This window comes from Myotis daubentonii, chromosome 2, assembly GCF_963259705.1.
Source record: "Myotis daubentonii chromosome 2, mMyoDau2.1, whole genome shotgun sequence".
In the NCBI taxonomy this organism is placed as follows: domain Eukaryota; kingdom Metazoa; phylum Chordata; class Mammalia; order Chiroptera; family Vespertilionidae; genus Myotis; species Myotis daubentonii.
This window is the reverse complement of record NC_081841.1, coordinates 36030494-36045811: the sequence shown is the minus strand read 5'-3', so window position 1 is coordinate 36045811 and position 15318 is coordinate 36030494. Positions and strand designations below refer to the sequence as shown.

General features: G+C 42.8%; 1 protein-coding gene across 8 annotated transcripts in view; it reads left to right on the top strand.

Annotated features, from left to right (window-relative positions):
* ITPR2 (inositol 1,4,5-trisphosphate receptor type 2) overlaps nt 1-15318 on the top strand; it is a 439774-nt gene that overhangs the window by 329971 nt on the left and 94485 nt on the right. For all 8 annotated transcript variants that reach the window (XM_059682415.1, XM_059682414.1, XM_059682412.1 and 5 more), the window contains one exon: nt 13992-14099. In XM_059682415.1, the coding sequence (XP_059538398.1) occupies nt 13992-14099 (108 nt within the window). The remainder of the gene's footprint in view (nt 1-13991; nt 14100-15318) is intronic.

Genomic DNA, 15318 nt, shown 5'->3' with positions numbered 1-15318 from the left:
GACAGCTCGTGCACGTCATAGCTACTGGGTGGTCTTCCGATTGTAACGGTCACTTCGGCTTTTATATTTATAGATTTGCTTTCCCCTGAGCACAGCAGTGTTACCAAAAGGCAGTACCTGTAAAGGGCTAATAGGAAATACTCCCAGGTTCCAGTGTGCAAAGGCAGATCTCTATCTGCCAAACGGGAGATTTGTTTTAGCTTGTACCCGCTCTGCGTGGTGCTCTGGGGTGCTCATCTGGTAGGGCTTGCTGTGGGATCGCAGCGGCGGTGCTAATTAAATGTCAGTGGGCTTGGGAGCTGCCGCGAAGCCTTCATGCTCAGATGGCTGAGACAGAAGCAGGAAGCAGAAGCACATCAACTTTCCAGAAGCTCATTAGGGTTGGGCCTGGCTGGAATTCAGACAGCTTTTGTGCTCAGATCCTAAACGGATGCCGCAAGAGGGCTCACACATGAATCCCTAAAGGAGTAAATGAACACATCTATGTATTTTTAACAGAAAACAATTTCTCTTGGCAAGATTGCCTTGAAATCACCTCCTATTTTATTGACTATATCATGGATTCTTGAAGTGCCACAGATTTAACTTGTTTTTAAAGTTGATCACTCCCACATGTTCGACATTGACACAAACTAAGAGAGAAGTTTTCTAAAGTAATAAATTAAACACACATATCAAGAAAAGATCATTGCTTTGGGTACAGGTGGTGACAGGCAGCCAGACCCTTCCCAGCTTCTCTTGATGGCCTGACATCTCCTTTCCTGTGTGTTGCAACCTGAGTTGCTGTGGTTCAGGGAATCAGTCTTGAGACGGTCATGTGCCTCTTCCTGGAATGACTGTGAGCTCCCTTTCTCAGTGAGTGGCATGCATGATTCTCTAACCAGGTATCCAGCTAGAAACCTGGCATTCATCTTGACTCCCTCCCCCCTTGCCCCCAGTCAGCATGTCCATCAGTTCTACCTTCTGAATGTCTCTCAGATCAGCCCACTCTTCTCTCTCTTGGCATCAGTTTCCTCTCCTGCCATCATCATTTCTTGCCTGGACAATGGTAGCAGCCTCCTGTCTCTTTGCCTCCATCCAGGGTCCTTTTCAATCCCACAGGGAAGTGAGAGGGATTATTTAAAATGCCAACCTGTTGTGTCTGTCTCCTCATGAAACATTGCAGTAGCTTCCAGTGGAGCAAAGTATATGCCCATTAACATGGCTTAGGAGCCTTTTTATGATTGTGTTCCTGATTATTCTTATTTTTTTATTATTTCAGCTAATATTTATCAAGTGCTTCCTTTGTCTCAGGTGCTGTGTCTCATCTAATCGTCACAGTAGCTCACTGAGACAAATACTAAAGCACTATTATTAACCTCATTTTTCAAATAGTGAAGCTTAGCAAAGTTGAGTTGCTTGCCCATAGTTGCTCTGTTAAAAAGTAGGACAGAAGGGATTTGAACTCATGTCCGTCCAGAGCCTGTGATGCTAAACCACTGTACAACCCTACTTTCTAGCCATCTCTGTCATCATCCCTTTTCTGGCACAGAATGTTCCAGAAGCCGCCCTCATCCTTCACTACCACCTGGTCCAAAACCACCACCATCTCTCACCTGGATTATTGCAATAGACATCTAACTTCTCCCCACTTCCATTCACCCATGCATTTCTTAGTGTCTTCTCTAGCCCAGCAGCTACACAGAACCCTTAAAAATGTCATGTAGATAATGTCACCTCTCTGCTCAAAACCTTCTAATACTTGTGAATTTCTGAGCAAAAGTCAAATCTTGGTATTGGCTTCTAAAGTCTCCCAGTATGATCTGGTTCCTCTGCCCCCGCTACCCACCTCTCCACCACCTTTCTCCTTACCTGCTCAAGCCACCCTGGTCTCATGGCTCTGCTTTGAATCCAAGAAACATAATCTTTCTTTGTGCCTTTGAGTTTCCTGTTTCTTCTGCTTTTTAAGTTTCTATTAACGTGGTCTCTGACCATTTGCTTTAAAATGGCAACCTCCGGCCCCCTAGTGCTCATGACTCCCATCTTCTGCTTTCTTTTCTTGTGTGCATTTTCCCATTTTGAGAAACCATATATATGTTGGTTTATGTCTCGCCCACCGCCAGAACGTCAACTCTGTAAGGACAGGAGGCTTGTGTGTTTTGTTCAATGTTATGGCCCCCATGCCTAGAGAATTACCGGGCCAGAGGAGAGGTTTATCGTTAAGTATTTTAGAATGAACATGCAAGGAGTACACTAATTATTTCATCTAGCTCATAATTGCTCAAGTTATAAGGCGATTTTTTGTTTGTTTTGGATTAGGATAAGTGGGTCTTGGTTATTTTAACATGTTTTATGGATCTGACAATATTGTTTCCTTTATCGATAATTCACCATATAATAAATACCAAAGAAGCTTATAATGCAGGCAGGCACTTTGTAGTTTCAATATGTTCGTATTTACTTGTAATGTCTTCTCTACCAGTTAGCGTTATATTTTTTTAAGGAAAGAAAATATGTTTTTCTAAGTGGTTTTGCCTCTCAATTTTTCCCCTCCCTTCCTCTCTTGTCTTTGCATGCCTTCCCTTTGTCTTTTCATTTGCAACCTGGGTAATTTAACTTCTGAATGACTAGATAACATTTAAAAGGGTGTTGGGTGTCACCTATTGAACACATAACAAAATACATGTTCGGAAATTCTTTGTCTCTTTTAACTGAGATTCAGCTGATCTGAATCCTTACTTAGAGTTCAGGTTCACCTTGCCACCTCATTTCCTCTTTTGTTAGGTCTGCTTTTGAAATGCAGAAGTTCGCTTGAGCAATAATTCTCTCACTTTTGAGAATCACTCTAACAAAAGCTGGCCCCTTTTTAAGCAGCTGTTGACGAGACAGTTAAACATAGAGATGGCACTAGCATGATGTTTCTCAGTCTGATGTAACTCAGAAATAGAAAGTTGCAAACTGAGGTTGAGAACTTTCAAGCAATTGAGCTTTAAGTTCCTGAAAATTATCTCACAGTGCTTCTTTTCAATCCCCACATTCCACCCCTGGTTTTACATCGGGCTAATTGGTGCGCTTCAGAGGGGATCCCTGAGCACACTGGCAGTGTGAGAACTGGTGTGGAACTCATCATTATAAATCCAAGCCTTTAATTAACCCACTTTAATGAAGCTTGGTCAAGACCATGAGCGGCAGGAAAGCAATGGACGCTTTCTTAGAAGCGGTATGTCCTGGAGGAGAGAAGAATTGCAGTAGCACTGTGCTCTTCCCTGAACCTGGTTGGTTGAGGAACTTATGGAGCATTAGGAGCACAGATCTTCCAGGGATTCTCTTTGATATGGTATCGTGGGTGTTATTGTTATTTCACAGCTGCGTAAATTACACATGAAAAGGTCAAGTGACTTGTATGTGTCCCCGTGAAGGGTCAGCGGCAGAACCGATGATGGCCCCTCAGTGCGGCTTTAAGCCCACTCCCTCCAACAATGACTCTGAGAGTAAAGGCTCTGAGTTTTCCCAGTCACCCACAGACCTGTGTTAATATGGTTAGGGCCTCAAAAAGATGGCATTTTTTCACCTCGTTGCCATGGGGAGAGTCGCTGTAAACAATGAAAGAATCAAAATGCTTTTGAGGAGCTAAGCAATGCTCTAATTCAGTGGTTCTCAACCTTCCTAATGCCTCGACCCTTTAATACAGTTCCTCATGTTGTGGTGACCCCCAACCATAAAATTATTTTCGTTGCTACTTCATAACTGTAATGTTGCTACTGTTATGAATCGTAATGTAAATATTTGACGTGCAGGATGTATTTAGGCGACCCCTGTGAAAGGGTCCTTCGACCCCCAAAGGGGTCGCGACCCACAGGTTGAGAACCGCTGCTCTAATTCCTAATATCTTTGTGTTGTAAGTGAATGACCAAATTACTTTATCCCAGAAATAGAAATTAAAACATCTTTCACATTTACAAATTGTAATTCGACATTTTCTAAAAATCAATTCTTTTGGAAAATTAAACACATTTACCTTTAAAAAACTGAACAAACAAAAACACTCTGTGCCATCCATTCCTCCAGTCATCCATCCATCTATACATTCAATAAATATTTAATTCATTGTTCCATGCCAAACTGTTAGAGATGCAGGGGACACAACAGTGACAAAAGAAAATTCCTGTCCTCCTAGGTCTTACATTCTAGGTAAGGGAGTTACATTAAAATCAAGTAGTTAATAACTCACACACACATGTTATTATTTTAATTATTATGGAGAAAGGTCCTTTTGTTCTTCTAGTGTTTCCCAAACCACATTTGAAAAATCACTAGGGAGGGGACATGATGGCAAATGCCCAGCAAATTCATTTCTAGATGCTTGAAGAAGCTACTGAACTAGTATTGTCCTCTCGTCTCTGGGTCTGAAGAAATACATGACTTCCTTTATGGGAATAGTGATGTTGTGGAGAGATTGGTGGGCCATATTTCCCCGTCATTGGTGGAAGTGGGGTTCTTGGGGGTACCGCTGAAATAGGCATTTTCAGAGTCCCCTCAGGAGAATGAGATGTGGTAAGAGGCTTTATTTGCTTGGAGTTACATTTCTCGGGTTCCAAAGCCTCATGCCCCTTAATTCAGTCCTGGAAAAGGAGCAGCTGCTTCAGATTCAGCAAAGCCAGCAGCAGGGCCGGTGTCCAAAGTATCCTTTCCATGGTGGAGCTGGGTCCAGCTGAGCATCAGGCCAGTTAAAGTCCATTGTCTGTTGTGGAGTCCATGTGGCCATGCAAATGCAGAGGAAAGCGCCACCTGCAGCGGGAGTGCCAAGAGAGCTAGAGGGCCACGAGCCAAGAGGGAGAGAGGCTCCTATGTCTGTTGGTTTAAATGTTCAGGTTTTGCCCCTTTGCAGGGGCCATGCCTATTCTGGCCACTGACTTGTTCCCAGGTGTGACTAACAGGCACCTTCCATGGCACACAGACCTTCCTGGGCATGTGTCTCTGGTCCAGTCCCTGCCCCCAGTGATCTGCGGAAAATAGACTTGGAGAATGTTTACTGCAGCTTCCTGGCAAAGCTGTATAAATGGCATGCATCTATTATCTAGTCTTCTCTTTACTCCGTCCCTGTTAATAATAACCAGGTTATTACCACGGTATCAGTGAGACCCAGGAATTTCAAAGACTTGTCTTTATTTTTTCTGCTTCCAGGGTTGAGCTATCAAACATGTATTTATTATAATCCCTGAAGGTCTTTTATTGATTTTTCTGTAATTTCAGACAGACCCTAATGAATAGGAGTCTAGGTCAGTGGTCGGCAAACTCATTATTCAACAGAGCCAAATATCAATGGTACCAATGATTGAAATTTCTTTTAAGAGCCACATTTTTTAAACTTAAACTATATAGGTAGGTACATTGTTATTAACTTAACTAGGGTACTCCTAAGCTGGCCTTTGCTAAAAATGTCCTCAATCTGAGGGGTCGACCTCAGTGAACATACCCCCACTTCTTCTAACACCACTTCTTCAAAATAGTCTCGCCCAGGCCGAAAACCGACTTCTGCGCATGGGCCATGAAGTTTCTATCACACTGTACGTGCGCACCCACACGTGGTATTTTGTGGAAGAGCCACACTCAAGGGGCCAAAGAGCCGCATGTGGCTCTCGAGCCGCGGTTTGCTGACCACTGGTCTAGATCATCTGAAAATTAGCTGTGTGTGGGTGTTATTGTTATTTTAATTTTGGCGAATTTCTTGCCATTTTGCATGTATCTTTGTCTTCATTTGGCCACCATTTTAATGGAAATGACAAACTGACCTCTAGGAATCACAAAGTATTTAGTTTAGATTTAGATAAATAAAACCTCTTAAAAAAAACAAACTCCTCTGGTAAAGATTCTATGGTGAAGGCTATTGCTGGTGTTCTAGGGTCCCTCCTTCAGTCCTGGGGGGCAGGGAAGGGACCAGTTCCTTACTTCCCTCAGTTCCTGAGTGTGTGGCCAGTATGAGAGGAGACAGTCCTGAGGTGCACCTCCCTGGGGGTCTGTGGTCCTGTGGTCTGCGGTTGCAGGGATCCTCCACAGCGGCCTCGCACAGTGCTCAGGGGGCTGCGTTCTCTCCCCAGCTCACCACACGCTGTTCCTCAGACGGACACCCCCTCTGTTTTCTGTCCTGCTCATTGCTGGCCTTCCTCTTGGCCACACTGTCTTCCCGGCCTTCTCTTTGGATTCTTAAGAGGCTATTTTGGAAGTCCAGAAGAATGAACATAGTTTCTTTCTCTTTTCTTCCAGTTTCAATCCAAATTCTGCTCGAGATAATATAGACAAATGTATTTGGCTAGGGAATGAAGACATCTGGGAAAGAGAAGAAAGAACAAGAATTAACTTTTTAAGAAAGACTGAGATTTGTTACTTTTCGCAACTGCCCTATTCAGTTACACGGTTTGGTGGAGAGTCAGCACTTTGATCTGCTTTCCACCGTCCATCTGTGACACCCTGGGCCATATTCTCTCCTCTCGCTCTACCCCTCCCCCCAACTTCTTCATGTTCTCACCCCTCTCCTTTGGGAAACCCACCATTTCCGCCTGGAGAAACAAGCCCTGCACGATTTAACCTCAGACTTAAGCTGGGCATTGGTGGGGGTTTCCCGAAGCCTTGGTTCTGCTGACTGAAGTGGAAAGGGAGTGCTCCTCTGGTAGGAATGCCTGAAGCTGATTCCGTCGAATGTGTCTGAGTGCGAGCATCCGCTGCCACAGTGAATAATTTCTTGCTGAGACCACACAGCTGAAATGTCTCATGTGGAAATGCCTTTTCTTCTTCCTAACACGACTTTGACCCTACTCTGAAAAGAATAATGATTCTGGTATCCTTATTCTAGAGGAATAGTTGTTTCTTCTTTGGGATATCTATACTAATAAAAGGGTAATATGTTAATTAGACCGGACATCTTACAGACAACCTTCTGGACATCCTTCCGGACAAAGCCATGGTGGCGGGGCCGAAGCAGAGGCAATTAGGGGTGATCAGGCTGGCAGGGGAGAGCAGTTAGGGTGATCAGGCCAGCAGGCAGAGACGGTTAGGGGCAATCAGGCAGGCAGGCAGGCAGAGACAGTTAGGGGCGATCAGGCAGGCAGACAGCAGAGGTTAGGGGGGGATCAGGCAGGCAGGCAGAGGTGGTTAGGGGGGATCAGGCAGGCAGGGGAGAAGTCAGGCAGGCAGAATGGTTAGGGGTGATCAGGCAGGCAGGCAGGTGAGTGGTTAGGAGCCAGCGGTTCCAGATTGTGAGAGGGTGCAGGCCAGGCTGAGGGACACCCCCCTCTGTGCATAAATTTCTTGTACCGGGCCTCTTGTTTTCTTTATAAAGGACCTCCCAGTCTGGAGAGTAGCTCTGTCCAGATGGCACCATTCCCAAGTGGATTCCCTCTAATCCCCAAATTCCTTTATTGGTAGAAGGGAAGAGAATGGGTAAGAAGACCTCGGTTTATCTGGCCACAGATAGAAGAAAAAGTCCTTTATGTTGTATTTGTATTGTCTTCTGCTGTGTGTGTCCCTCCCACCCCCCAAATACATATGTTGGATCCCAGTGCCCAATGTGCTGGGGTTTGGAGGTGGGGCTTTGGGGAGTTGATTAGGCTGTGACGGCGGAGCCCCCATAAATGGGGTTTTTGCCCTTATAATAGAGAATGGAGAGAGAGCCTTCGTTTTTTCTTCCAGTGAGCTTATATTGAGAAGACATATGCTCCTGAGGAAGGAGCCCTCCCCAGACACCAAATGTTGTACTAGTGCAGGGGTCCTCAAACTATGGCCCGCGGGCCACATGCAAATACAAATATTGTATTTGTTCCTGTTTTGGTTTTTTACTTCAAAATAAGATATGTGCAGTGTTTACAGGAATTTGTTCACAGTTTTTTTTTTTTAACTATAGTCCGGCCCTCCAACGGACTGAGGGACAGTGAACTGGCCCCCTGTTTAAAAAGTTTGAGGGCCCCTGTACTAGTGCCTTGATCTTGAACTTCCTAGCCTCCAAAAATGTGAAAAATAAATTTCTGTAATTTATAAGCCACTCAGTCTGTGGTATTTTTGGTTACAGTAGCCTGAACAGACTCTTTCCCCTTTCTACTATGAACATTTTACCCATTTCTTAAAACTTTTATTAGAAGCATTTCTTGCATGATTCTTTTTTGAAAGCCACAAATCAAACATGATTCCTTGTATTTCTGCCTTTATTTTCCTCATATGAATTACATTTCAATAATTTTTCTAATACTTCCAACTAGAAAGTGGGTTGTTTAAAAGAAGAAAATAAGTCTTTCTTACCCTATAATTCCACAATAGTTTTGTGCTTTGCACATAGGGTCACGCAATCAGAGAAAAAACATCTTTTGAAAATACAGGGCTTGTGTATTTTCAGCACGTTAGAATAAGTAAAATCTTAGTTTATACACTCTTCTCTGTTAATCAGCTTAACAATAACCCACAACCGTCAGACCAACTTCTTCTCTGGATTACTCTCTGCTTCAAACAGGAAAAATGTTTGGTATAAAAGCATTGTACAGTTATTATCTGAAACATATAAGGCAATTAATCTGTCTGCAGGCTCCAGCTCATTTTGTGATCTTTGAAAGTAGAACTCACACGAAAAATTTCACAGATGAGAAGAGCCAAAAAATAATTATTGTTGAATATCTCTCAAGTGCTGCCGGGGTCGAACCCCAGCAGGTCCAGGGGTCCCCAAAGGTGTGGACGGAGTCAGCGAAGAAGGAATGACACAGAGGCAGCGTTCAGTTGATCAGCAGCCTAGCCAGGATCTCCAGCCAAGTTCTGGTCTGGATCTCCAGAGAGGTTCTGCTTCGGATCTCCAGCGAGGTTCTGTAGCCATGTTCCTCGCTAGGTTCTCCAGCCAGGTTCTGTCCAGGCTCTCCAGTCAGGTTCAGTGTCCAGGTTCCAGTCAGGTTCTCCTGCCAATCTCTGTAGTCAGGTTCAGTCCAGGATCCCTTGCCATGTTCTCCCGCTAGGCTCTGTCTCTAGGCTCCGAGGCCAGTCCCTCTCCAGGATCCTCCGGCATGCTCTCTCCAGCAAAGTTCTTCTGTCTCTAGGCTCCGTGTAGGTTCTGTCTTCTTGATTCTGTTCTAAGTTCTGAGTTCTGAGTTCTGAGTGTTTCTGTCTTGTTACAACTGTATTTATACCAGTTGATTCAATCCTATCAATCTCTATTACAAAGGTTAGGGCGTTTCTTATCTCCATTCCAAGGAGAAAAGATTATGTAGTTTAAGCATGATTGTTCGTAGTTAAAGGGATTAATTACCCGCCTGGCACTTAGTTGAGGGGTTTTATTCCCTCCCTAACTTCAGGGGAAAATCCCTACCTGGGGATTCAACCTTTCTCGGAGAGGTGACCTTGGTTAAAACACAGCGCCAAGAAGGTGAGCAAACATATTAAGAACCGTATGCCATATATGCCAGGTCCCTTGAAACAGCAAGGATGGACCGGCTCCCGGCAAAGTGCAATTGCTTGATGTTTTTACTCCATTCTTGTGTGAACCAAAATGGAAACAAACATTAAAATCCTAATGATACAAAGATAAATGTGAAATAGAAGTTACTAAAAGTAAAAAGACTGAGTTTGTCATCTTTATTCCCCAATCCTGTTTTTTGAAAAACTGCACAATGTTAGTCAAAGACTCTGCTGTAGGTTATATGTGCACTTATAAGTGTGTGTGCCTTTTATGTATACATACATATTTTTATTCCTATTTAGTGTTGCATGTGTATTTAAATTAAAAATATGTTATTAATATGAGGTGATTGATTTTACTTTTTTATTTTTAACACATAATGAACTCAAATCCCTAGCCTTTATTGGCTATCTTTCCCTGTGGGTGATATGTCTTTATTTTTTTTAATAATGATAACTATCCACCAATGCTTTTGAGCCCTCTGCATTAATATATAGGCATCTCTCTGTTCATATATTACATGAAGACTAGTGTTTCTATTTGTATTAATGAGCTAATAAGATCTATTTATTGGTAAAATTATTTGGGCACTGCTTATTAAGTAAGCACTGTGTCCACCCAATATATAAAGCAATTGCTACTGCTTTGCTTAATAAAGATTGTTGTGAATTGAAAGTATTTCTAGGACCCAGAGATTTCTCGCCCATGATATTGTTCCCTTTTAGCATTCAGTACTGCTGCCCATGTTCACATTCTCATTATTGTTAATATTGATTGTTGGTTGGATTTTTAGGCCATGCTGTGTAGTGACATCAGCTAATTTCAAGAATTGTTGTGAGGGTCTCTGTCAGGTAACATTGGATATCATAGATGGCTGTCCTTGAATATCTTCATTAGCTGTCTTTCAGTTTTTAATTAGGATTTAAATTAGATTTCTTACTGTGATGGCTCCCTATAAATGTGCTATACTCATCCAGAAACTTACCAAGTGTTTTCACCATTGATTTCTAAAGCACTTAGTAATAAACTAGAGGCCTGGTGCACAAAATTCGTGCATGGGTACCCTCAGCCCAGTCTGCACCCTCTCCAATCTAGTACCGATCCCCAGGATCGGGCTTAAACCGGCAGTCAGACATCCCTCTCACAATCCTAGACCGCTGGTTCCTAATCACTCACCTGGCTGCCTGGTCACCCCTAACTGCCTGAATGCCCCTCACTGCCTCTGTGTGCCAGCCTGATCGCTCCTAACTGCCCCTCGCTGCTGGCCAGGTGGCCTCCAACTGCCACCTCCCTGCCGGCCTGGTCGCTCCTAACTGCCCCCCCCCATGCCAGCCTGGTCACCCCTTACTGCCCCCCCCCTGCTGGCCTGGTCGCCCCTCACTGCCCCGCCCCCCCCCCACTGGCCTGGTTGCCCCCAACTGCCCCCCCACGCCAGCTTGGTCACCCCATGCAGCCTACTTGTTCAGTTATTTGGTTGTCCCTCACTAACCCCCCTGCTGGCCTGGTTGTAGGCAGCCATCTTATGAGAGTGTGAGGGTCAATTTGCATATCACCTCTTTATTATATAGGATAGTAAATGATGCTATTTCTTCTTTAGTACCTGGGGTTGTTTTCTTTATTTAGCCATATAAACAGGAGCATGACAGGGAATAGTAAGCAAAATGTGGCTACAGAATCCTTGAGATGGAAACATGCTTCTCATGTGGAAGGAATAGTCCGGAGCCCAGTGTGGTCGGGACTGTGGGGAGTTCAGAAAGTTAGGAGGGCAGGTTCTGTAGTGCTGTTGGCCCTGGTGAAGACTTGGCTTTCACTCTAAATGAGATGGCAGCCTTCAGAGGGTTTTGAGCAGAAGAACCATGATCTGATCAGAAGGATAGCCCTGGCTCCTGGGTTAAGGCTAGACTCTAGAGGACAAGGATGGAGGAGGGAGACCAGTTAAAAGGCTACTGCAGTATTCCAGGTGGCTCTGACCAGGGAAGGGTGGAAGTGTGAGAAGCAATTTGACGATAGACATAGACAATGGTTATTACTAATCAATCATTGCTCCCTATGCTTTGTCAACAGGCTTCATTTCAAACATCTCATTCTCACTAACCCTTCTTAAGCAGCACTTCTAATTGTTCTAGCACCTCCACTCCAATACATTTTTAAATGACATTAGAAGCTACAATTCATTGATCCTATCACTTTTTCATTGTCCTTTCTGGCTTCATTTCCTTCCCTATTCAGCTTAGATTTCATGGGCCCATTTAAATTCCTTGCATGGAAGGAACCAGACAGCTGAACCTCTCTGGACAAAAACTCACAAACATGCTTCCTGCCCTCATTCACTGGCCTCACAGACATGTGTCCTGGTCTGCACTGGGTGAATTGTTTCTATATAAGGAAACTCTTCCATTTAGATACTAGATCATTCCATTCTTACCTAGTAAAAATGTTGCTCTAGCAAACATCTCTTCTCTCTCAGAAACCAACAAAGATATTATAATACTCATCTTTCAGAAACCCTTCCTTGTATCTTATCCATTTCTCTAACTACCACCTATTTCTTGGCCCCCCACAATACTTTTCAGGAGTTCACCTCATTGTATTTTACTTCCTCTATTCCCATTTTTACTTGGATGGAAAATAATACAATATTATTAAATAATAACACAGGATTAAACTTTGTTTCGCGAACCAACCTATATAAAACAGGAAATAGTTTTCTTGAGTGATTTATAAATATTCCTAAAATTCAATTATAAAATAATAGCTTCAAAAATGATTTGCTCTAGAGCAGCATTAATGGAATGAATATTTAATTTACCAAATTATCACTTACAAAGATAATGTTTATTTGGCTATATAGACATAGATGATAGAGACCTAAAACCTGGATTATTGTTCTGAAATAGGTTCTGGATTATTGTTTAAAATCTATCTCCATTCTTTGTAATCACAATTTGAATGAACATCCCAGACATAATACAGAGACTTACATATTAGTCTGTAAATGTTGATAAAATACTGAAATGAACTATACTGCTTGAGTTTAATACTGGCTCTATTATTGTCTAGCTATGTTATTATAGACAAGTCCCTTAAAATGCTCTATGCCTTAATTTCCCCACTTGTAAAATGGGGATAATAAGAGTGTCTACCCAGCCCAGGCTGGATGGGCTCAGTTGGTTGGAGTGTCATCCTATACACCTATGATCCCTGGTTGGGGCATTTATAGGAGGCAACTAATCAATCAACTTCTCTCCTCTTTCCCCCTCTCCCCCCTCTTCCCTCCTCTTCCCCCCCTTCCCTCCTCTTCCCTCCTCTTCCCTCCTCTTCCTTCCTCTCTTCCCCTCCCCTCCCTCCTCCTCCTCCTCCTCCTCCTCTCCTCCTCCTCTTCCTCCTCCTCCTTCTCTTCTTCTTCTTCTTCTTCTTCTTCTTCTTCTTCTTCTTCTTCTTCTTCTTCTTCTTCTTCTTCTTCTTTCTTTCTCTCTCTCTCTCTCTCTCTCTCTCTCTCTCTCTCTCTCTCTCTCTCTCTCTCTCTCTCTCCCCTTCTTTCTTTTCCTCCCTCTCCCTCTCTCTTTCTCTAAAATCAATAAAAATTTATCCTTAGGTGAGGGTTAAAAATGAAAAAGAGTGCGTCTCCAGGATCTCTTAGTAGGGTCAAATGAGATCATGTACTTAAGTGTTTAGGACTGTGCCTGCAACAGAGTAAGAGACAGGACCTGTGTTATGAATAAAAGAATTATATGGAGATCTTTGTTACTAGAAGCCCCCTGGGAACTTGAGGCATAAATAGAATATCTAAAAGGTTAAAGACATTTCAAGGTTTCAGGAAATTATTTAAAAGACCCATAAAATTGACAGTGAAGGCACTACTAGCTATCTACAAAGTGAGAGAATTAGCCAACAAGTGCCATAGGCATTCAAATGAGAAAGATTACGTCTAGTGACAGTGGTTTGTAATTTATGGTGAGATTTTTGTTTTTTAAATGTCTGGTTTCGATTGTAATAAAACTGAGATATGTACCCATAAAGTGCCAGTTTTGAGGTGTGAAGAAACAGAAGCATAGGAGTTGAGTACAAACTTGATTAGATGACATAAGAGAAATGCTTCTGAAACACAGATACCCATTTTTGTGTATATAGAAGCTGCCATTATATCGGCACCATTGCCCTGCACTGTCACACTGTCGACCAAGTTGTTTTACATGTGCATGTACTTTAAATTTATTGTAGGGGATATCAATTACCTATCACTGGGATTTACTTTTTCCTGGCACAATTATACAATTATGGAAGATACAACTTTAATCAACAAATACTAATTGAGCAACTACTCTGGACAAGACTTAGTTTTCTCATGCTAAGAACATATATATCCCCCAAATAAAAATATAAGACTGATGTAGTAATAGTGGATTCTTGTGATTTCATTGTTTTTGCCTTTCAAATAGGCATGCTTTCCTGACATGTAATTAATTGCCACGAACCCCAGAACTGAAGCTCTGTGTACAAGTGGACAAAGTAATTTCAAAGTTTGTCTCCAGGAAAGGGAGTGGGAAAGATCTAAAACTTGTTTTCTCTCTCTTTTTCCCTCTAGTTGGCCCGTCACAACAAATTATTACAGCAGATGCTCAAACCAGGATCAGATCCAGATGATGGAGATGAAGCCTTAAAGTATTATGCCAACCACACCGCACAGATTGAGGTAACTGTCCATTATTTCTTGAAAGGGGCCAACTGTGAAAAGATCTATTTACTTCCTATTTCAGAACTTTTTCATAAGTGTTTCCCAGAACAACGAAGCCAAATTGATATAAACGGTAAAAGTACACACTAAAAAAATGAGATGTGAGGAGTGATCTACAAAAATCTGAGGCACACAACATTTTTTTCAAAGTTGTCTTTTGTGTTTTGGCCATGACTATTTAAGTTTCCTTTTGTAACTAATAAGGTAGTTTTGGTTCTGTTTTGTTTCGGTCATGGAAGCTTCATCACAGAGCAGTGATGTTTTAGAGAAAAGATTATGATATTATATGTCGGGGGGTCTCCCTTCTCCGCATCCAGCACGGGGGGAGAGAGAGAGAGCGAACCGGTTCTTTGAGTAGAGGCGCTTGGGATTGAGAAAGAAATGAAAGAGACAAGACACAAAAATAGAAGAAGCTGGGTCTGGGTGGGCTTCTGCCCTCTGATGGAGGGACAGACAGGGCCCCCAACACCGGAAATAAGTTTCATATATACTCGAAGTGACAGGAAGTTATATCACATCTGGGTGGGCCATAATGGGATCCACCCCCTTAGCACCTGGGCTGGAAAAGTCAGACTGAGTGGCGTCCTTGCCTCTTGGCTAGGACCACCTCCAGGGCGTGGCTCAGCCTGCACCCTGGGTTCAGTTGACAATATTTTTAATAACGCCCGTTGTGCCTACCAGTGCCCCCCCCCCCCAATAATAGAAGCGGTCATTTAAGAAAAGGTTTCTTTTTAAAAACTATAGAAGGCTTATTAAAATAGAGATCTCTGTGTAAGAAAATATTCGGAAGTGTAAGAAACACTGAAGTCACTAATAAAGTTTTTATATTGATAGCATAAACTTGGGATGGTGTAAGAGTTTCCATTTTCAGTATGCAACAATTAACCTCCCCACCCCCATAAATGAGACATTCTTTAATGGCTGGTGGCAGTTCAGGAGGTGTGGGTCCACACAGACTTATCATGATGTGTTGTGAGACCCATCTGGCTGTCATTTACGAGCTATGGTGTCATTCTGACTCTAGTTGGCAGAGCTAATCGGGCAGAAGTAGGTGGAGTGGTAGGTGCTTGTCACTAGTAATTTGCATTCAAACATTCATTCACTTTGGCAGATACATTTTAGTGTTCAGCAGAGTGCATGATGGGCATCACTGCTCTTAACTCTCGTGATATATAAT